Consider the following 23,773-nt stretch of genomic DNA (forward strand, 5'->3'; position numbering starts at 1 on the left):
AGTGACCGGTGGCGATTATGTCTGGGGCTGGAACGACCTGGAACTGAAAGCGCATTTGTGGCTGCCAGCCTGTCTCCTGGGGCTCCAGGGTTCTCTGGCTGCCGAACTGAAATGGAACCCCAGTGTCTAAGCTGGTTTTGGGCCAGACTCCAGCTCTGACTGGGGGGGGCTGGCTGGAGCCTGGGTGATTTGGTTTTCTCCGTCTCCAGAGGAGTCTGTCTTCCTACAGTCGGCAGGGGAAAGGAAGAGACTGTCACCGCAGTGAAATACACAAAGCTGGGTTGTATTCAGTAGGCACCAAATGGACTGAAACAGGAAAAGACTACCTGAACTTGTCCAATAAGAAATGCACATTTTTCATCTTAGTTTGCCCTAATGAACATGACCCAATTCTAGTGCCTTTTTCCATACAGTAGATCTCGGTTCTGGGTCTATACTAAAGGCATGGACACTTCCACATTGTAAAGAAAAGAGAAGTTTGTAGAGAATTGTAAATAGATATTATTACACCCATGAATTGTGATGGAAGGATTCCATATCGCTAACCATAAGCCAGTACTGAGACATGAGTTGTTTTCCTAGTCTCTTGAGCACCATAACTCTACAGTGTAATTACATTTTACTAGTGCATACTCACATCTGACCACTCCCATTCATATTCATTCATATTTGTCATGTTCTGAATCTGCAGTAAAGGCATATTAATACATTGCATTGTGTGTTCCAGCATTCTATTACTATTCTAGTAATTCTAGAACTAGATTCTAGTGTTACTTAATGCACCAGGATTCTATTAATATTCTAGTAATTCTAGAACTAGATTCTAGTGTTACTTAATGCACCAGGATTCTATTAATATTCTAGTAATTCTAGAACTAGATTCTAGTGTTACTTAATGCACCAGGATTCTATTAATATTCTAGTAATTCTAGAACTAGATTCTAGTGTTACTTAATGCACCAGGATTCTATTAATATTCTAGTAATTCTAGAACTATATTCTAGTGTTACTTAATGCACCAGGATTCTATTAATATTCTAGTAATTCTAGAACTATATTCTAGTGTTACTTAATGCACCAGGATTCTATTAATATTCTAGTAATTCTAGAACTAGATTCTAGTGTTACTTAATGCACCAGGATTCTGTCTCCTAATATGGTTTCAAAGTGCTTTAAATGCCACTAATAGCGATTGAGAGAAAGTGTAACTCAGTATTGGATCTCAGGCTGTTAAGAGTCTTATACAACTGGTTTATCTGTCCATAGGTGAAGCTACGCCTGCAGTGGGTGTGGAGGGCTCTCTACAATAGGGCAGACAACAATAAAAAAACTTTATAAGTATCAGTTGCCTTTCAGCCATGTAGGTGTTTTCACGCCGGTTTGCATTCCTGTCGCTACTGTAGACAGGGGTTATTGAGGGTTTGTTTAGCTTTCTCTAGATCCAGTCACTGTTGCCAATACCTACACAAGTAAGTAGATAAGTGCATGATTGTCAATGGAACCAGGAACAGACTGAAAAGTGAGGGCAGACCGTTGAGTACATGTTGTGCTCTGATCTACAAAGGTAAAAAAACAAAAACAGCTGTTGCATGTTGGAAACGTTAATATCATGCAGTGTTGAAGAATGACTGAGGATCAGAATGAATGCATTGTTATGTTCACATACTGTCATGTTAATGCTACTTGTGAACATCACTTCGGTTCTGTAGACTCTTATGTGTCAGTAGGGCAATATGGCATGGGGGCTGGACTAGCGGGGCCCCAAATGGCCCAGTCAGTATGGACTAGAGGAGCCCTAAATGGCCCAGTCAGTATGGACTAGCAGAGCCCCAAATGGCCCAGTTAGTATGGACTAGCAGAGCCCCAAATGGCCCAGTCAGTATGGACTAGCAGAGCCCCAAAGGGCCCAGTCAGTATGGACTAGAGGAGCCCCAAAGGGCCCAGTCAGTATGGACTAGAGGAGCCCCAAATGGCACAGTCAGTATGGACTAGAGGAGCCCCAAATGGCCCAGTCAGTATGGACTAGAGGAGCCCCAAATGGCCCCGTCAGTATGGACTAGAGGAGCCCTAAATGGCCCAGTCAGTATGGACTAGTGGGGCCCCAAATGGCCCAGTCAGTATGGACTAGAGGAGCCCCAAAGGGCCCAGTCAGTATGGACTAGAGGAGCCCCAAAGGGCCCAGTCAGTATGGACTAGAGGAGCCCCAAAGGGCCCAGTCAGTATGGACTAGAGGAGCCCTAAATGGCCCCGTCAGTATGGACTAGCGGGGCCCCAAATGGCCCAGTCAGTATGGACTAGCGGGGCCCCAAATGGCCCAGTCAGTATGGACTAGAGGAGCCCCAAATGGCACAGTCAGTATGGACTAGCGGAGCCCCAAATGGCCCAGTCAGTATGGACTAGAGGAGCCCCAAATGGCCCCGTCAGTATGGACTAGAGGAGCCCCAAATGGCCCAGTCAGTATGGACTAGTGGGGCCCCAAATGGCCCAGTCAGTATGGACTAGAGGAGCCCCAAATGGCCCAGTCAGTATGGACTAGCAGAGTCCCAAATGGCCCAGTCAGTATGGACTAGAGGAGCCCCAAAGGGCCCAGTCAGTATGGACTAGCAGAGCCCCAAATGGCCCAGTCAGTATGGACTAGAGGAGCCCCAAATGGCCCAGTCAGTATGGACTAGAGGAGCCCCAAAGGGCCAAGTCAGTATGGACTAGCAGAGCCCCAAATGGCCCAGTCAGTATGGACTAGCAGAGCCCCAAAGGGCCCAGTCAGTATGGACTAGAGGAGCCCCAAATGGCACAGTCAGTATGGACTAGCAGAGCCCCAAATGGCCCAGTCAGTATGGACTAGAGGAGCCCCAAATGGCCCAGTCAGTATGGACTAGAGGAGCCCTAAATGGCCCAGTCAGTATGGACTAGTGGGGCCCCAAATGGCCCAGTCAGTATGGACTAGAGGAGCCCCAAAGGGCCCAGTCAGTATGGACTAGAGGAGCCCCAAAGGGCCCAGTCAGTATGGACTAGAGGAGCCCCAAAGGGCCCAGTCAGTATGGACTAGAGGAGCCCCAAAGGGCCCAGTCAGTATGGACTAGAGGAGCCCCAAAGGGCCCAGTCAGTATAGACTAGCAGAGCCCCAAAGGGCCCAGTCAGTATAGTCAGTATAGACTAGCCCACTTACTGTTGTTCTTCCATGTCTTTATCATTTTTAAACTTTATATAAATAACTGCCTCTATGGTTGAGACTTTGTTTCACATGGTTTCTGTGCTGACAATGTAAGATAGAACATCAATATAATGGAGTATTTCTGTCATTTAAGTATTTGTAATATAGTAAATGTGTTTTGCTCTCTGTCCTTTCCATGTTACGAGATTATTAAATACCGTTTTAACATCTGTTTTTTACACTATATTCAATATTTGTATTATGAAAAGTAACTTTCAGGATGGATTTAATTATTTACATGTTTTGATGCATTAAACTTTTGTTCTCGTACATAATGCATGAGAGAGAACAATGTAAAATATTAATGGGCTTTGGTGTCCAAAAAATAAAGGGATAAGAGAGTGTAGAACACATGCAATCCATCTCAGTCATTCTGATTAGATACTGGAACTAAAAAGATTATAAACGTCATCATCTGACGCTAATATTGATGCACTACACCTGCTCGTCCAACTTCTCATTCCAAAATCATGGCCATTAATATGGAGTTGGTCACCCATTTGCTGTTATAACAGCCTCCACTCTGCTGGGAAAGCTTTCCACTAGATGTTGGAACATTGCTGGGGGACTTCCATTCAGACACGAGCATTAGTGAGGTCGGGCACTGACGTTGGCCGATTAGGCCTGGCTCGCAGTTGGTGTTCCAATTCACGCCAAAGGTGTTCGATGGGGTTGAAGTCAGGACTCTGTGCATGCCAGTCAAGTTCTTCCACACTAATCTTGACAAATCATTTCTGTATGGACCTCGCTTTGTGCACGGGGACATTGTCATTCTGAAACAGGAAAGGGCCTTCCCCAAACTTGACAGCACAGAATGGTCTAGAATGTCATTGTATTCTGTAGCATTAAGATTTCCCTTCACTGGAACTAAGGGGCCCAGCCCAAACCATGAAAAACATCCCTAGACCACTATTCCTCCTCCACCAAACTTTACAGTTGGCAGGATGCATTCGGGCAGGTAAAGTTCTCCTGGCATCCGCCAAATCGAGATTCGTCTGTCGGACTGCCAGATGGCAACCAGGAAGTAGAACATTCAATTGAATGAATACCTACCTGAAACCAAATGTCCCATGTCCTCCAACCCTACTTTACCTTACAACCCCTCATCCAAATCCCCTAGGATTAACACAGTACAGCCCACGTCACCGAGCACAGGGATTGCCATTATACAGTAAGATCACTCTCAGGATCACAGCCTTTTACTGAATGCTCTTACTGTGTGTTTATGTACACACATGAAAGAGAGCAGGCGTATATGGGACAGTCTGGTCCTCAGAGTAGGCAGCAGTAGAGGAGCTTGGATCGCCAGGTGGCTGGATGGATTGTTATCCCGGGCTAGCGTCAGCCAGGTGGTTGTGTAAGTGACAGATATGACATCACTCTTTTCTCAGAGGTCGGAGGGTCAGGGTGGGGCTGAGGCAGCCAGGAAGTAGACCCGTATTTCTCAGAGGACGGAGGGTCAGGGTGGGGCTGAGGCAGCCAGGAAGTAGACCCGTATTTCTCAGAGGAAGGAGGGTCATGGTGGTGCTGAGGCAGCCAGGAAGTAGACCCGTATTTCTCAGAGGAAGGAGGGTCATGGTGGTGCTGAGGCAGCCAGGAAGTAGACTCGTATTTCTCAGAGGACGGAGGGTCAGGGTGGTGCTGAGGCAGCCAGGAAGTAGACCCGTATTTCTCAGAGGACGGAGGGTCAGGGTGGGGCTGAGGCAGCCAGGAAGTAGACCTGTATTTCTCAGAGGACGGAGGGTCAGGGTGGGGCTGAGGCAGCCAGGAAGTAGACAGCCAGGAAGTAGACTATTTCTCAGAGGAAGGAGGATCAGGAAGGAGGATGGGTGCTGAGGCAGCCAGGAAGAAGACTCGTATTTCTCAGAGGACGGAGGGTCAGGGTTGCTGAGGCAGCCAGGAAGAAGACGGAGGACGGAGGGTCAGGGTGGTGCTGAGGCAGCCAGGAAGTAGACCTGTATTTCTCAGAGGACGGAGGGTCAGGGTGGTGCTGAGGCAGCCAGGAAGTAGACCTGTATTGTGCTGATCTTTTTATTCCATGTGTAACTCTGTGTTGTTGTTTGTGTCGAACTGTTTTGCTTTATCTTGGCCAGGTCACAGTTGCAAATGAGAACTTGTTCTCAACTAGCTTACCTGGTTAAATAAAGGTGAAATAAATCAAATGTTAAAAAAAATCTAGGATCAGGTCCCTCCCTGTCCACGTAATCTTATTATGATCAAAATGTCAAACCTGGACCAGCAATGTGTGGCTCTCGCTTTAACTGGTCAACCACACAGGACCCACAACAGCAACAGACATCAGCCACATGGCTTAGCCGTGGAGAGGATGTACAGTGTTAAGAGATACAGCATGACAGCTAAGCTGCTAACATGATATACTGTATGTGATGGTGTCCTATCACCAATCATCCTGACTATCATATACTATGAAATAACACATGGAATCATGTAGTCACCAAAAAAGTTTAAACATCAAAATATATTTTATATTTCAGATTCTAAGTAGTCACCCATTGCCTTGACGACAGCTTTGCACTCTTGACATTCTCTCAACCAGTCCATATTATGGCAAGAACAGCTCAAATAAGTAAAGAGAATCAACAGTCCATAATTAAAGACTAAAGATAATTAAAGGAGAGTCAATGCAGAAAATTAAGAACTTTGAATGTTTCTTCAAGTGCAGTTGCAAAAACCATCAAGCGCTGGGTTGAAACTGGCTCTCATGAGGACAGTCACAAGGTTAAGTTCATTTAGAGTTACCAGCCTCAGAAACTGCAGCCCAAATAAATGCTTCACAGAGTTCAAGTAACAGACTCATCTCAACATCAACTGTTCAGAGGAGACTGCATGAATCAGGCCTTCATGGTGGAATTGCTGCTAAGAAACCACTACTAAAAGACACCTATGAGAAGAAGAGACTTTCTTGGGCCAAGAAACATGAACAGTGGTCATTAGACCGGTGGAAATCTGTCCTTTGGTCTGATGGGTCAAAATTAGACATAGTAGTAGGTGAACGGATGATCTCTGCATGTGTGGTTCCTACCGTGAAGCATGGGGGAGGTGGTGTGATGGTGCTTTGCTGGTAACACTGTCTGTGATTCATTTAGAATTCAAGGCACACTTAACCAGCATGTCTACCACAGCATTCTGTAGCGATACACCATCCTATCTGGTTTGCACTTAGCGGGACTATAATTAGTTTTTCAACAGGACAATGACCCAACACACCTCCAGGCTGTGTAAGGGCTATTTGACCAAGGAGGAGAGTGATGGAGTGCTGCATCAGATGACCTGGCCTCCACAGTCACCCGACCTCAGCAACCCATTATTCTTACTTTATATACAGTATTTTGTACTCAGTAGAGCTTTGAGAACTCTGTAATGAAAAGCTCTTTACAAAATAAATGTATTATTTTATTACTATTTTTATTTAGCATTTAAAATGGAGATGAATAATGATTTCACACTGAAGTTTGATCAAATCACATTGCCAATGTGGACGCTGCAGTCAGATCGCTACCTTGTAGTCTCATAGCTTTGATGTACCATGTGAATGACACAACGATATTACAGATGAATGCTTTTTGATTCTCTTGACTGGAGATACACAACATCATGGAGAAACCAGGCATGGTACTCTGGGACAAACATGACTAGAATTATAAACTAACAGGTATTAGGCCTAAAGAGTTTCTCTATGAGCAAAATATGCTAAAAATGTGTTTCTGGTTGAATATGCATATTTTCAACATCTTGCTGTCATTGGTGGGCAATGAGGGGCCAACACAGTGATGATGTCATTTCCTGTCAATGTTTATTATACAGTACATCCAGACCCATTGGAGAAGGTACGGCTCCCTCATCCAGATCATGACCAATACATACATTCTTCAGAGTGGACAGTACAGGCAAAGTGAGGTGCACCAAATAACTAAAGCCTTCACTTCAGGACAGATTACAAATCAGGACAAAATCCTGAACATCAGAGATTCCAAGGAGAAGCCAATCTTTTGGACGCATGATGGAAGATCTTGCATCCTATTGGTCAATGGGGTCTCTCGACACATTTGGTACTGGTCACGTTCAGCACCGTCCCATCTTATAACTCAAGTTTAATATGGGTATTGTAACAAGCTCAACCCAGGATGTTCTTCATTCAGAATGGAATACACATGTCATTTCTGGCGTTTGTCTGCTGATGCTTCCAGCAGCGTTATGGGTGTTTTGTCATCAGGTCCCTTGGCTTCCTCTCTGCAGGATGCATGGATCGTCTCATTATGTCATTACGTCATGAGCCATTTCAGTTATGCTGAGCAGGCTCTGTTTTTCTGCTCTGGTGCTCCAAGGTGACAGACTACTACCTCTGTACCAGTCGTGACAGGCCAAATGCGTCACTTCAAAGGAGAGAGAGAGGGGGAGGAGAGAAGGAGAGAGAGCGAGGAGAGAAAGAGAGAAGAGAAAGAAAAGAGACATTTGCCCAACAGATGTAAGAGCTGATTTAAATGTCAAAATATGCATGGGTAAGCAATAAGCATTCTCACACACTCTCCGGGAAAATAGACCACATTCCAGATTGCCTTAATTCATTTTCTCTCCCCCAACTAGCAGTATACTACCAGTCCCTCTCTGACAGAACCGAGAACAAATTGTCCTGAACAATGTAAAAAAGCCAATTTTTCTTGTCTTTACGGAACATTGTTCATTTGTTTAAACTCTGCACTAAAGCCTATGATTAAATGATGTATTACAAGCAATTTGTCACTTTAGCAAAACATTCTAGAATGCAAAAGCCTTATTCAAAGCAATGAGCATCAACACATTTTATCAGTAGAGCTTAAAATACATCTAAACGTATTTAAGGTCAACATGGAAATGTAATAATGAAGGACATTATATAATTTAAAATAAACAGATTAAACCCGGTTGAAAAATTAAATATATTTTAGGACTATTAGGCTGCGTTTACACAGGCAGCCAATTTCTGATATTTTGCCGAATTATGGGCAAAAGATCTGATCTGATTGTTCAAAAGACCAACTGTCAGAAAAAGATCCGAATTGGGCTGCCTGTGTAAACTCAGCCTTACGTTAATTTTAACAGAAGGAAACACTTTCACATCACAAATGAACTATTTAACACAATAGAAGATAAGTACATTCATTTACAGAATAGTCATATTGTCATAAAACTTGTTTTGGACCTGTGGTTGATGCAGAACGCTTGATATTATTTTAGGCTATCTTTAAACCAGTTCTGATTGCCAGTTTGGCTTAGCTGTATGCCTTTAAAGCCTGGTCCCATATCGGTTTATGCTGTCCGACATTGACTATAAGAAAAGGTAAGACACCACAAACAGATATGGGACTGGACCAGGCTATGCCTATCTAACCTCGTTCTACCATTTATTTTGTTTGATGTTAAACAAAATAAATAGAGAGCACAGCGGCAGTCAGGACTGTGGACCAGGCTAATGTCTATCATGGAATCCTCTGAAAATGTGGCTAACCAAGATACTGTATTTGACTCTGCCGAACTGTCCTTCCATCAGTCACACATTCAAGGGGAAATGTGTCCCTGCAACTCAATTGTGCAGAGAGGAGGGGAATGATTCAGATAACCCTGAAGCAAGGAGGATACATTTAATTAAACACATTTTAAGACGAGGTTTGTTAAGATATCCAGACAGAGAATCGTATTTTCAACCACAGGCCATTAACAAGTTAAGGGAACAATATTTATTGAGAAACACATTTAAACAATACATTCATTCTGCCCAGAGCTCTTTAGGAAACTTAGTATTTCATAGCAAAACGCACAACAAAAGTACAGCGCTGAAAATATTGCATGAGTTTCAATGTATTCCAACATGGACATTGGTGTTCTGGTTGTCATCGTTAGATCAATGGTCATGAATTCATTATTTTACATTTAAGTCATTTAGCATTGACGCTCTTATCCAGAGTGACATACATTTGAATACTTTTTTCATACTGGTCCCCTGTGGGAATTGAACCCACAACCTTGGTGCTGCAAGCATAATGCTCTGCCAACCGAGCTACACAGGACTCCATCCTCACACTAGCATAATGCTCTGCCAACCGAGCTACACAGGACTCCATCCTCACACTAGTATATACACATACATTGTATAAGGCATTTAATGAAGAACCTTTGTAGCCTGTAGACTTCCAGTATAATTTAATAATATATGGGGGGGCAAACTACCTGCCCTACAGCACCTGATGTCACAGGAAGGCCAAAACAAATCATCAAGAACAACAACCGCCCCAGAGGCACTGCCTGTTCACACCGCTATCATCCAGAAGACGAGGTCAGTACAGGTACATCAAAAGCTGGGACCGAGAGACTGAAAAACATCTATTTCAAGGCCATCATACTGTTAAACAGCCATCACTGACACAGAGTGGCTGCTGCCTACATACAGACTTGAAATCATTGGCCATTTCAATAAATGGATCACTCGTCACTTTAATAATGTTTACATATCTTTCATTACTGATTACTTATATGTATATACTGTATTCTATACTATTCTACTGTATCTTAGTCTATGCCGCTCTGACATTGTTCATCCATATATTTAGATATTCTTAATTACATTCCTTTAGATGTGTGTGTTAGATATTACTGCACTGTCAGAACTAGAAGCACAAGCATTTCGCTACACTCGCAATGACATCTGCTTGCCATGCGTATGTGACAAAACTACATTTTATTTTATTTGATGCAATAACGTCAATAATATTAAAATGTCTGTTTGCTGTTTAATCATCTTTTTAACCCCTCCCTCTCACGTGACTGACTGTCATCCTTTTGCACAAATCATCCACCCTCCATCTCTCAGCTAGCCTATCATCTTGTTATACAGTATATACCCTACCTGTGCTTGTCTCGCTGGCCATGGCATGGCTAACGCAATCCTCAAACATTTCATCAACCGTAAAAGCATTGAGGCGGCCAGCTCTGCCATAGTCAAACAAACACAGTTTTGCGAACAGCGCCATTGTCCATCGCTCAGGTCCAGTTGAAGCAAATGCACCAGAAAAGGAAGTTGTTCTTGAACCTCTTGTTTTCCAAGGACACAATGTTTGTCGGATACATTCTGGAAGGTGAGTTAGGCCTGGGTTGCCAGGCGACAAAGAATAGGCCACAGGTGGAAGCGTCCCAGAAGGACCTGGTTTGTTTCTCATGTCCTGAGAGAGCAGACTACTACTCCGCTGGGGGTTTGACCTTTGAAGCTCAGAAGATGAGTTGGCTGGGAGATATAGTGAGTGTGCTGGGGAATGCCAAGGCACGTTGCCCTTCGACACCCTGCGGTCATCCAAGGCCCTCTACCAACCATTCTTTCTGACTCCCCCTTTTTCCCCCCTGGGTTTACAAAACAATGCAGCAAAAAAAAAAAAGAACAAAAAAAGAGAAAGTGAAACCTCAACTGCACTCTGCTCCTCTGTTCTCACTCCAGTGGGTTGAAAAGGCAGATTGTTCAACGCTCGCCCCCATCCCGTCAGCCCGGGCTTTGTTATGTAACCCTCACTTCTCTCTACCTCATGCTCCAATACCTGCACTGTGACTCTCTTCTTCTGTCATTCCCACTTCCTTCAACACAAAGCAAATAAGAAAGAATCGACCAACCACATCGAAGCGATTACATTTTCGTTGTTGTTGCGTTTGTACAAGTATGGTTTCATAAAACAACTTTTAGTTTTACAGATTCACCATGTGAGTCCCATGGCCTCCAAACCATCCCAGACATACAATACACACCCATTAGTCCAAAGAGGGCCAGCTTCCTGGAATCAATAAGAGCTCAAGGGGGGGAGGGGGGTTGTAGCCTCAAGGAGGGGTGACAGTTTGGGAATGGTGTCAGTCTGTAGTTTAAGGGTCATTTGAGCTTGACGGGCCAGGGAAGACACGTACGGAGTCCCAGCATGGAGGAGAAGACAATGGTGGGTCGGTGCTTCCTGAATCGCAGCCCCTTCTTGAGCCGCTCGCTGTTCTCGGCCGCGTATATCTCCCCCTGCTGGGCGCCGCAGGCAATGCGGGTCAACACCTCGCCATGCTCCACCGCCTCCTGCTCCGAGCGCACGAACACCTCCCGGAGCTCCTCCAGGCGTCTCTCCATCTCCCGGATGACCCGTTGACGCTCCTCCATCTCTAGCAGGCGCCGACGGGCCGCTTCAAACTCCATGCTAGAGCTGGGGGTCACCATCTTGGAGGAGGGGGCGGTGGTAGCCGTCGAGGGGGGCTCCGAGCCGTACAGGGCCGTGGTCACCCGCCTGAAGTCGCCCATAGAGATGGAGCGTCGGGTGGCAGGCGATGGGAGCGGGAGGGCCAGGGTGCCGGAGGCTGAGAAAGGGAGGGTGAGAGGGGGCGCCAAGGCCTCAGGGGGATGGTGGGGATCCATGTCGTCTGTGGGCTCTGCGGCATGTGCTTGTCTGTGGCGTTTCTTCATGGCTGGGTGCGAGCATCCGTCTATGCTGCTGTTGTTGATTCTAGTGCTCTGTGGGAGAGCAGTGTGCTGCCTCAGAGCCTCTCCATTCATTTATAAAGGATCGGAGCTCAGCACAGTGCTTTATGGGGAGGAGTCCACTCGCCCCTCATTGGTCGCTTGCCGATTGGCTGCTTGCCCCTCGCGATGTCCAATGCTCTTAGTCTACTTCAACAGGAGAAGGAAAAGACGGATAACATATATTCTATCCCTTTTCCTCTCCTCTCTGTGGTTGGCTCAGTGTGTGTGTTGTGTGAGCCGTTGTCCTCTCCGCCCTCCCTCCCTCCCACCAGCTGGGATCAATCCATCCTCCTCTCTCCCACTCTGCGTTGCTATGGGCAACGAGCAGTCTCGACATCAGATGGCAAGTGGAGGAGGGAGGGGTGGTGTTCATGTTCAGATTGTCTCCCTCTCTCGTTTATCCCTCTTTCCAACTATTCCCCCTCCTGTCATTCACCGTCTGGCCCTGAAATGTAATTTCTTTATTGTTTGAGCCAGCTCCATGACAAACGTAACCCAGTAGATTCAGTGTCTCAGATCCCTTATCCAGCAGTCATTTGCCCCCCCCATATATATATACACACACACACACCACCTGAGGAATGATCAGACACCCTTGCACCATCTGTTTGGTCCATTCCCCTGCTAGCTGATCAAGCCGGCTGCTCTAACTCAGAGGTTGAACTATTCATTAATTTTGATATAAACAAATAAGGAAAAGCCTTACTGTTGCTAACAAACACACGAAGCTAGTGGCATATAGAGCACGTACAGCACCCAACCATGTGAATACAAGACAAGAAGTTAACGGCGAGGCTGAATGGTTTCCTCACTGACAGAAGACACGTCACACCTCTAGATTCCTGTGATCTTGTGGTGATGAGGGATGTGGAGATGTGTTCGGGAGATGTAATTACTTTGCACTAAACAACAGAAGAAGTGAAGCAGGAAGATGACACTAAAACAACAGAAGAAGTGAAGCAGGAAGATGACACTAAAACAACAGAAGAAGTGAAGCAGGAAGATGACACTAAAACAACAGAAGAAGTGAAGCAGGAAGATGACACTAAAACAACAGAAGAAGTGAAGCAGGAAGATGACACTAAAACAACAGAAGAAGTGAAGCAGGAAGATGACACTAAAACAACAGAAGAAGTGAAGCAGGAAGATGACACTAAAACAACAGAAGAAGTGAAGCAGGAAGATGACACTAAAACAACAGAAGAAGTGAAGCAGGAAGATGACACTAAAACAACAGAAGAAGTGAAGCAGGAAGATGACACTAAAACAACAGAAGACAAACAATGAAGACAAACAATGTAAGACAAACAATGTATACGAAATGCTTCAGTCTGGTTTTAGACCCCATCATAGCACTGAGACGGCACTTGTGAAGGTGGTAAATGACATTTTAATGGCAACGGACCGAGGCTCTGCATCTGTCCTCGTGCTCCTAGACCTTAGTGCTGCTTTTGATACCATCGATCACCACATTCTTTTGGAGAGATTGGAAACCCAAATTGGTCTACACGAACATGTTCTGGCCTGGTTTAGATCTTATCTGTCGGAAAGATATCAGTTTGTCTCTGTGAATGGTTTGTCCTCTGACAAATCAACTGTAAATTTCGGTGTTCCTCAAGGTTCTGTTTTAGGACCACTATTGTTTTCACTATATATTTTACCTCTTGGGGATGTTATTCGAAAACATAATGTAAACTTTCACTGCTATGCGGATGACACACAGCTGTACATTTCAATGAAACATGGTGAAGCCCCAAAATTGCCCTCGCTAGAAGCATGTGTTTCAGACATAAGGAAGTGGATGGCTGCAAACTTTCTACTATTAAACTCGGACAAGACAGAGATGCTTGTTCTAGGTCCCAAGAAACAAAGAGATCTTCTGTTGAATCTGACAATTAATCTTAATGGTTGTACAGTCGTCTCAAATAAAACTGTGAAGGACCTCGGCGTTACTCTGGACCCTGATCTCTCTTTTGAAGAACATATCAAGACCATTTCGAGGACAGCTTTTTTTCCATCTACGTAACATTGCAAAAATCAGAAACTTTCTGTCCAAAAATGATGCAGAAAAATTAATCCATGCTTTTGTCACTTCTAGGTTAGACTACTGCAATGCTCTATTTTCCGGCTACCCGGATAAAGCACTAAATAAACTTCAGTTAGTGCTGAATACGGCTGCTAGAATCCTGACTAGAACCAAAAAATTTGATCATATTACTCCAGTGCTAGCCTCTCTACACTGGCTTCCTGTCAAAGCAAGGGCTGATTTCAAGGTTTTACTGCTAACCTACAAAGCATTACATGGGCTTGCTCCTACCTATCTCTCTGATTTGGTCCTGCCGTACATACCTACACGTACGCTACGGTCACAAGACGCAGGCCTCCTAATTGTCCCTAGAATTTCTAAGCAAACAGCTGGAGGCAGGGCTTTCTCCTATAGAGCTCCATTTTTATGGAACGGTCTGCCTACCCATGTCAGAGACGCAAACTCGGTCTCAACCTTTAAGTCTTTACTGAAGACTCATCTCTTCAGTGGGTCATATGATTGAGTGTAGTCTGGCCCAGGAGTGGGAAGGTGAACGGAAAGGCTCTGGAGCAACGAACCGCCCTTGCTGTCTCTGCCTGGCCGATTCCCCTCTTTCCACTGGGATTCTCTGCCTCTACCCTGTTACGGGGCTGAGTCACTGGCTTACTGGGGCTCTCTCATGCCGTCCCTGGGGGGGTGCGTCACCTGGGTGGGTTGATTCACTGTTGTGGTCGGCCTGTCTGGGTTGGCGCCCCCCTTGGGTTGAGCTGTGGCGGAGATCTTTGTGGGCTATACTCGGCCTTGTCTCAGGATGGTAAGTTGGTGGTTGAAGATATCCCTCTAGTGGTGTGGGGGCTGTGCTTTGGCAAAGTGGGTGGGGTTATATCCTTCCTGTTTGGCCCTGTCCGGGGGTGTCCTCGGATGGGGCCACAGTGTCTCCTGACCCCTCCTGTCTCAGCCTCCAGTATTTATGCTGCATTAGTTTATGTGTCGGGTCAGTTTGTTATATCTGGAGTACTTCTCCTGTCCTATTCGGTGTCCTGTGTGAATCTAAGTGTGCGTTCTCTAATTCTCTCCTTCTCTCTTTCTTTCTCTCGGAGGACCTGAGCCCTAGGACCATGCCCCAGGACTACCTGACATGATGACTCCTTGCTGTCCCCAGTCCACCTGGCCATGCTGCTGCTCCAGTTTCAACTGGCCTGGGCCCTAGGACCATGTCCCAGGACTACCTGACATGATGACTCCTTGCTGTCCCCAGTCCACCTGGCCATGCTGCTGCTCCAGTTTCAACTGTTCTGCCTTACTATTATTCAACCATGCTGGTCATTTATGAACATTTGAACATCTTGGCCACGTTCTGTTATAATCTCCACCCGGGACAGCCAGAAGAGGACTGGCCACCCCACATATGCTCTCTCTAATTCTCTCTTTCTTTCTCTCTCTCGGAGGACCTGAGCCCTAGGACCGTGCCCCAGGACTACCTGACATGATGACTCCTTGCTGTCCCCAGTCCACCTGACTGTGCTGCTGCTCCAGTTTCAACTGTTCTGCCTTATTATTATTCGACCATGCTGGTCATTTATGAACATTTGAACATCTTGGTCATGTTCTGTTATAATCTCTACCCGGCACAGCCAGAAGAGGACTGGCCACCCCACATAGCCTGGTTCCTCTCTAGGTTTCTTCCTAGGTTTTGGCCTTTCTAGGGAGTTTTTCCTAGCCACCGTGCTTTTACACCTGCATTGTTTGCTGTTTGGGGTTTTAGGCTGGGTTTCTGTACAGCACTTTGAGATATCAGCTGATGTACGAAGGGCTATATAAATAAATTTGATTTGATTTGAAGAAGTTTAAAACAACAGAATAAGTGAAGCAGGAAGATGACACAAACAACAGAAGAAGTGAAAAAGATGACAAAACAACAGAAGAAGTGAAGCAGGAAGATGACACTAAAACAACAGAAGAAGTGAAGCAGGAAGATGACACTAAAACAACAGAATAAGTGAAGCAGGAAGATGACACAAACAACAGAAGAAGTGAAGCAGGAAGATGACACTAAAACAACAGAATAAGTGAAGCAGGAAGATGACACAAACAACAGAATAAGTGAAGCAGGAAGATGACACAAACAACAGAATAAGTGAAGCAGGAAGATGACACAAACAACAGAAGAAGTGAAGCAGGAAGATGACACTAAAACAACAGAAGAAGTGAAGCAGGAAGATGACACTAAAACAACAGAAGAAGTGAAGCAGGAAGATGACACTAAAACAACAGAAGAAGTGAAGCAGGAAGATGACACTAAAACAACAGAAGAAGTGAAGCAAGAAGAGGAGGAAGGGTCATACCATAGAATATGTAACAACCAGTGCACCTTTATCAAAACATCCGCCAACTCAGAGCACCTAAGGGGCGAATCCACAAAGCGTTTCAGAGTAGGAAAGCTGATCTATATAATCATATTCATTATGATCTTAAAAAGGCGAAACTGATCCTAGATCAGCAGTCTGAGACGCTTTGTTATTAATAAATGGGCCCAGATCTAGAACAACGTTCAGAGACCGACATCCTGTTACCTGCTGTTGTCCGTTAAAACACACACTACTACATAAGCTACTCAGACCTGTGTTCAAATACTAAAATCAGGTAATTCAATTACTTTTCAAACAAGAATTTTGAGGCTACTGTTGTATACATGAGAAAGATTAAGCGGTAGCCATGGTTATTTTGACCTCAGGTATCTAATGGATGCTTTCGGTTGTTGGTTCCATTTGCTGCCACCATAGCTGTCTAGACAGTTATTGACCAGATGCTTTCAGTCATGGCCGGCTAGGTGGAAAATAACACAACAGGGAAAGAGTGAGATCGATCTGGGGTGGAGGTACATACAGTATTGGTTCATGGTGGTAGTGAGGGTGGGAGCGAGAGTGTTACTTTAAATAGCCGCTTTTAAAACCTACTACCTTGGGTGAGTAACGCTAGTGGCAATTGACTGAGCATGATTGGGTGGGTGGAAATGGGAGATGGTGCTCACTTAGCCTCCGTTTTCATCTCCGGATCTGCATGACATCAGAAACAATCTGTCAACTACCGCTACTGCCCTTACTTTAACGAGAGCGAGAGAGGGCTAGAGGCTAAAGGAGGGCTTGTGTGGCTTTGGGAGTGAGTGATATTAGGATTAACTGGGGTTGGTTGGAGGGTTTTGGGAGTGAGTGATATTAGGATTAACTGGGGTTGGTTGGAGGGTTTTGGGAGTGAGGGTTTTGGTTGGAGGGTTTTGGGAGTGAGTGATATTAGGATTAACTGGGGTTGGTTGGAGGGTTTTGGGAGTGAGTGATATTAGGATTAACTGGGGTTGGTTGGAGGGTTTTGGGAGTGAGTGATATTAGGATTAACTGGGGTTGGTTGGAGGGTTTTGGGAGTGAGTGATATTAGGATTAACTGGGGTTGGTTGGAGGGTTTTGGGAGTGAGTGATATTAGGATTAACTGGGGTTGGTTGGAGGGTTTTGGGAGTGAGTGATATTAGGATTAACTGGGGTTTTGCGGTGCACATGCTGCACGGTTAGGGTCAGTTCCATGTCAATTAGTTAAATAAAGGTCAAATAAAAATTATAATTCCAATTTCCCTTACTCAAACCCTGTCATCCTGTAGTTAGCTTAATGTTTGGGAAGCCACCATTGGTTGGTTGCACAACACAGTTAAAAGTAGCTTCTCATCTAACCCATGGACAGGTTGCCAAGAGTTCAAACACACACGCACACAAAATGGGTGAATTAATGTTGGTTCAATAAAATTAGGTTAAACCAACATGGACTAGACGTTGAATTGACGTCTGTGCTCAGTGGGTGGACACTGCTACCATCAACAACAACGTGTCCATCCGTGGCTTAGTGTGTGAGCCAAGCAAACCAGAGGGATACGTAACGCGGATCCTGTCCTGTTATGAGACTGGTGCACACACACACACACACTAAACAAGGCTCTTGATAGGATAATTCAGGATGCATTACAGTATTACTTCCATCTCAGATATAATCTCACCCCTCCCCCCCCCTCACCTCTCTATCACTAAAACACAGTCCTGAAAGCCTGCTCTCAATCCCTTATCCATCCCTGCATCCATCCATCCTTCCCTGCATACACAGACACTCTGTCCCAGATTAGTTGAATCTCCTCTGCCTACGTTTGTTGGTGCTAGTTGGATGGAGTGACATAGCAGTTGCTGGATAGAGGGAATTGCATCATCATCATCATCAAATCAAATCTTTATTGGTTACATACACATGGTTAGCAGATGTTAATGGTTACATACACATGGTTAGCAGATGTTAATGGTTACATACACATGGTTAGCAGATGTTATTGGTTACATACACATGGTTAGCAGATGTTAATGGTTACATACACATGGTTAGCAGATGTTATTGGTCACATACACATGGTTAGCAGATGTTATTGGTTACATACACATGGTTAGCAGATGTTATTGGTTACATACACATGGTTAGCAGATGTTATTGGTTACATACACATGGTTAGCAGATGTTATTGGTTACATACACATGGTTAGCAGATGTTATTGGTTACATACACATGGTTAGCAGATGTTATTGGTTACATACACATGGTTAGCAGATGTTAATGGTCACATACACATGGTTAGCAGATGTTATTGGTCACATACACATGGTTAGCAGATGTTAATGGTCACATACACATGGTTAGCAGATGTTAATGGTCACATACACATGGTTAGCAGATGTTATTGGTCACATACACATGGTTAGCAGATGTTATTGGTTACATACACATGGTTAGCAGATGTTATTGGTCACATACACATGGTTAGCAGATGTTATTGGTCACATACACATGGTTAGCAGATGTTATTGGTTACATACACATGGTTAGCAGATGTTATTGGTCACATACACATGGTTAGCAGATGTTATTGGTCACATACACATGGTTAGCAGATGTTAATACGAGTGTAGCGAAATGCTTGTGCTTTTAGTTCCGACAGTGCAGTAATATCTAACAAGTCATCTAACAATTCCCCAACAACTGTCTAATACACACAAATCTAAAGGGGTGAATGAGAATGTGTACATATTCATATGGATGAGCGATGGCTGAGGTGCAATAGATGGTATAGAATACAGTATATACATGTGATATGGGTAATGTAAGATATGTAAACATTATTTAAAGTGGCATTGTTCAAAAGTGACTAGTGATCCATTTATTAGTGGCCAGTGATTGGGTCTCAATGTAGGCAGCAGCCTCTCTGAGTTAGTGATTGCTGTTTAGCAGTCTGATGGCCTTGAGATAGAAGCTGTTTTTCAATCTCTCGTTCCAAGCTTTGATGCACCTGTACTGACTTCTAGATGATAGCGGGGTGAACAGGCCACGGCTAGGGTGGTTGCTGTCCTTGATCTTTTTGGCCCTCCTGTGACATCGGGTGCTGTAGGTGTCATGGAGGGCAGGTAGTTTACCCCCAGTGATGCGTTGTGCAGACCGTACCACCCTCTGGAGAGCCTTGAGGTTGAGGGCAGTGCAGTTGCCAAACCAGACTGTGATACAGCCCGACAGGAGGCCCTTGTGCATCATGAGGTCTGATTGGGGATTGGGGGGGGGGAGAGGGTCACGGGTGAGGCAGGGCTACTCCATTGGCAGCTAGGGTGTATGGAATGCATGGTAGTGTCTTGGTAGTAAGATGTCACGTTGGTGGAAGGACTGGGTTGTATGAAAGCAAGTTATTCAGTAATGGCTTGTTGCACTCATTACAACATCAGAAGCATGATAGTTGGGGATACAATTTGTAGTAACATGCATCTGTGTATTAAAATAAGTGTTTGACCCCGATTGCTCCAAATAGGTCTAATAGGCCTTCCCATTTCCTTGTTGTGCATGCTGGCTGCATCACAGTGAGCACAAGACATTTAAAAATATGTATTTTCAATAAATAAATAAAAACGTATTTTGCTCATAGGGATAGCAGTGCCTGTGTGTACAGTTTCAGAGTATGCTCTACATTGAGGGAGCTTTACTGGGCTGGACTGCAGAGGAACTGGAGACATAACCTGCTGAGAGAGACAAATCACCTGCTGAGAGAGAAAGAGAAGTCCATATTTTTTCATGCTTGTGTATGCAGTAATGCAGCACTAACAAAAGCTTTTAAGAGGCACAATCAGAATTCAGCTCACATCAGCCAGAAAGAGCAATAAAAACCAACTGCATAAAACACCCATTAAATCCGGTTGTTCAGTAGTACTAGATAGTACAGTATGTACTGGTATCAAAAATGTTTATGACGTTTTACTGTTTTGGAGTGAAAGGTGTTAGTGCTCTCTACATCTCCAAGAACTGCTGTCCACACAGACACGGAGAACTGCTGTCCACACAGACACGGAGAACTGCTGTCCACACAGACACGGAGAACTGCTGTCCACACAGACACGGAGAACTGCTGTCCACACAGACACGGAGAACTGCTGTCCACACAGAGACGGAGAACTGCTGTCCACACAGAGACGGAGAACTGCTGTCCACACAGAGACGGAGAACTGCTGTCCACACAGACACGGAGAACTGCTGTCCACACAGACGCGGAGAACTCCTGTCCACACAGAGGCGGAGAACTACTGTCCACACAGAGACAGAGAAATGCTGTCCACAGAGACTGAGAACTGCTGTCCACACAGAGACGGAGAACTGCTGTCCACACAGAGACAGAGAACTGCTGTCCACACAGAGACAGAGAACTGCTGTCCACACAGAGACGGAGAACTGCTGTCCACACAGAGACGGAGAACTGCTGTCCACACAGAGACAGAACTGCTGTCCACAGAGACGGAGAAATGCTGTCCACACAGACGGAGAACTGCTGTCCACAGAGACGGAGAACTGCTGTCCACACAGACGGAGAACTGCTGTCCACACAGACGGAGAACTGCTGTCCACACAGACGGAGAACTGCTGTCCACAGAGGGAGAACTGCTGTCCACAGAGGGAGAACTGCTGTCCACACAGAGGGAGAACTGCTGTCTAAACAGAGACAGGAGGAGACAGAGGCAGCCTTCACGCTGCATCTTAGGACATTCAGACATGGTTACTCATCCGCAGGACAATTAACACTCCTGTCTAGCGCTGCCTCGAAACCACACAGTGTTTAGTAGGCACATAACGGAAGAACATTTTCAAAAAATTTGTGTGAAACGGGGAAGTACTATCTGTACTTGCACAATAAAAAATGCTCGCTTTGTGTTCGGGGAGGAAAGGCCCTTCCCCAAACTGTTGCCATAAAGTTGGAAGCACAGAATGATCTAGAATGTCATTGTATTCTGTAGTGTTAAGTTTCCCTTCACTGAAACTAAGGGGCCCGAAACCATGAAAAATAGCCCCAGATCATTATTCCTCCTCCAAACTTTACAGTTGGCACTATGCATTGGGGCAAGCAGCATTCTCCTGGCATTCGCCAAACCCAGATTCATCCTTCGGACTGCCAGATGGTGAAGCCTGATTCATCACTCCAGAGAACTTGTTTCCCCTTCTCCAGAGTCTAATGGCGGTTAGCTTTACACCACTCCAGCTGACACTTGGCATAGCGAGTGGTGATCGTAGTCTTGTGGGCGGCTGTTCGGCCATGGAAACCCATTTCATGAAGCTCCCGACAAACAGTTATTTTGCTGACGTGTTACACGCTTCAGCACTTGGCGATCCCGTTCTGAGCTTGTATGGACTACCACTTCACGGCTGAGCCGTTGTTGCTCCTAGATGTTTCATGTCACAATAACAGCACAGTTGTCTGGGGCAGCTCTAGCAGGACAGAAATTTGACAATCTGACTTGTTGGAAAAGTGGCATCCTGTGATGGTGCCACATTGAATGTCAATGGAGATTGTATGACTGTGTGCTCAAAGTAAAATAGTAAGTATCAAAAGTAAGATTATAAATAATTTCAAATTCCTTACATTATTAAATAAAGGTGAAATAATAAAAAAACAATTATATATATATATTTTTTTTTAAATGAATTTCCATCAACTTCAAAGTGTTTCCTTTCAAATGGAATCAAGAATATGCATATCCTTGATTCAGGTCCTGAGCTACAGGCAGTTAGATTTGGGTACGTCATTTCAGGTGAAAAAAAAGGGTCCGCAAACCAGGCGCCACAATATCTTGTTTTATTATATGTACGGATAGCCAAGGCCACTCTCCAACACTCAGACATCATTTACAAATGAAGCATTCATGTTTAGTGAGTCTGTCAGATCAGAGGCAGTAGACATGACCAGGGATGTTCTCTTGATAAGTGCATGAGTTGGACCATTTTCCTGTCCTGCTAAGCATTCAAAATGTAACGAGTACTTTTCGGGGTCAAGGAAAAATGTATGGAGTTAAAAGTATATTATTTTCTTTAGGAATGTAGCAGAGTAAAAGTCAAAAATATAATTAGTAAAGTACAGCACAAAGTATCCGCAAAAAAAAAACGTAATACTGTAAAGTATTTTTACTTAAGTACTTTAAGTGTGGTTAAAGTGGAACTCCTTTCCACCTCATGTAACACCTGAGTCACTTAAAAAGGCTCATCAATAGGTGGTCCAGGTGTCTTCAGAAAGTATTCACATCCCTCGACTGATTCCACATTTTGTGTTCGACTGATTTCAAAATGGATTTAATATATGTTTTTCCTCACTCATCTACACACAATACTCCATAATGACAAAGTGAAAACATGTTTTCAGAAATTTTAGCACATTTATTGAAAAATAAGTACAGAAATCAAATTCACGTAAGTATTCACACACCTGATTCAATAAGTTAGAATCGCCATTGACAGTGATTACAGCTGTGAGTCTTTCTGGGTAAGTCTTGGGCCCGATTCCAACCCGAGGTAAGAACGTGTAACCGGAACGTTGTTCCCTTTTTATACACTTTTCTCTCTATGCGTATTCTGACGAACTTACGCTATTCACCTGCTATTCGTTCTGGGTGGCAGAGGTGTGTCTGCAGATACGCCATATTCTCACCTAATCTCCTAATATTTCCACCACCTTTACGTGAGAATAAACCATGAATAAGGTCTAGCAAACCTACCGGCTCCAAGTGGAAAAAGGCATCTACTTTATTCTGCACTGCTATTTCCAGCTGGATAAGAGCTATTAAGATGAGCTGGGTGAATGAGTCATCCGTTTGGATAAAGGAATTATAAATATAAATTACACTTGTTTTTAGATATATTTTACCTCAATCACTGGAGACGAATGTGAAACCATTTATATGGCAGCAAACTGAAGCACACATATCAACTCGCCCACAGTAAAAAAAAAAAAGAAGTGAAGTCTGAATACCAACTACTGAGAAGTGCGTAAGAAAGACATAATATCCTAAGTCGGAATTGGGCCCCAAGAGCATGGACAACATTTGCCCATTATTCTTTTCAAAATTCTTCAAGCTTTGTCAAGTCGGTTGTTGATCATTGTTAAACAGCCATTTTCAAGTCTTGCCATAGATTTTCAAGCTGATTTTAGTCAAAACTAACTAGGCCACTTAGGAGCTTTCAATGTCGTCTTGGTAAGCAGCTCCAGTGTATAATTGGCCTTGTGTTTTAGGTTGTTGTCCTGCTGAAAGGACAACAACCTTGTCACCAAGTACCACTTCAATTTGTCTCCCAGTGTCTGTTGGAAGGCAGACAACCAGGTTTTCCTCTAGGTTTGTGCCTGTGGTTAGCTCAATACTGTTTTTTAAAAGACATTTGTTTTTTAAAATCCCTAGTCCTTGCCGATGAAAAGCATAACCATAACATGTCGGCCACCACCATGCTTGAAAACATGAAGTGGTACTTGGTGATGTGTTGTAATTGCCCAAGACACAAACACTTGTATTCAGGACACCGTTCATTTCTTTGCCACATTATTTGCAGGTTGACTTTAGTGCCTTACTCCAAACAGGATGCAGGTTTCAGATTGTTAGTATTCTGTACAGACTTCCTTCTTTTCACTGTCA

General features: G+C 44.4%; 1 protein-coding gene across 1 annotated transcript; it reads right to left on the reverse strand.

Annotated features, from left to right (window-relative positions):
• Positions 1-7,003: 7,003 nt before the first annotated feature.
• On the reverse strand, positions 7,004-11,789 carry LOC135561920 (uncharacterized). Its single transcript, XM_065004334.1, has one exon. The coding sequence runs from the start codon at positions 11,772-11,774 to the stop codon at positions 11,115-11,117; it is 660 nt and encodes a 219-aa protein (XP_064860406.1). The 5' UTR covers positions 11,775-11,789; the 3' UTR covers positions 7,004-11,114.
• Between the last annotated feature and the right edge of the window lie 11,984 nt (positions 11,790-23,773).

This window comes from Oncorhynchus nerka, linkage group LG18, assembly GCF_034236695.1.
Source record: "Oncorhynchus nerka isolate Pitt River linkage group LG18, Oner_Uvic_2.0, whole genome shotgun sequence".
Lineage (NCBI taxonomy): Eukaryota > Metazoa > Chordata > Actinopteri > Salmoniformes > Salmonidae > Oncorhynchus > Oncorhynchus nerka.

Excerpts from the sequence above, each read along its gene's own strand:
- LOC135561920 (XM_065004334.1), bottom strand. The coding sequence starts at position 11,774 with ATGAATGGAGAGGCTCTGAGGCAGCACACTGCTCTCCCACAGAGCACT.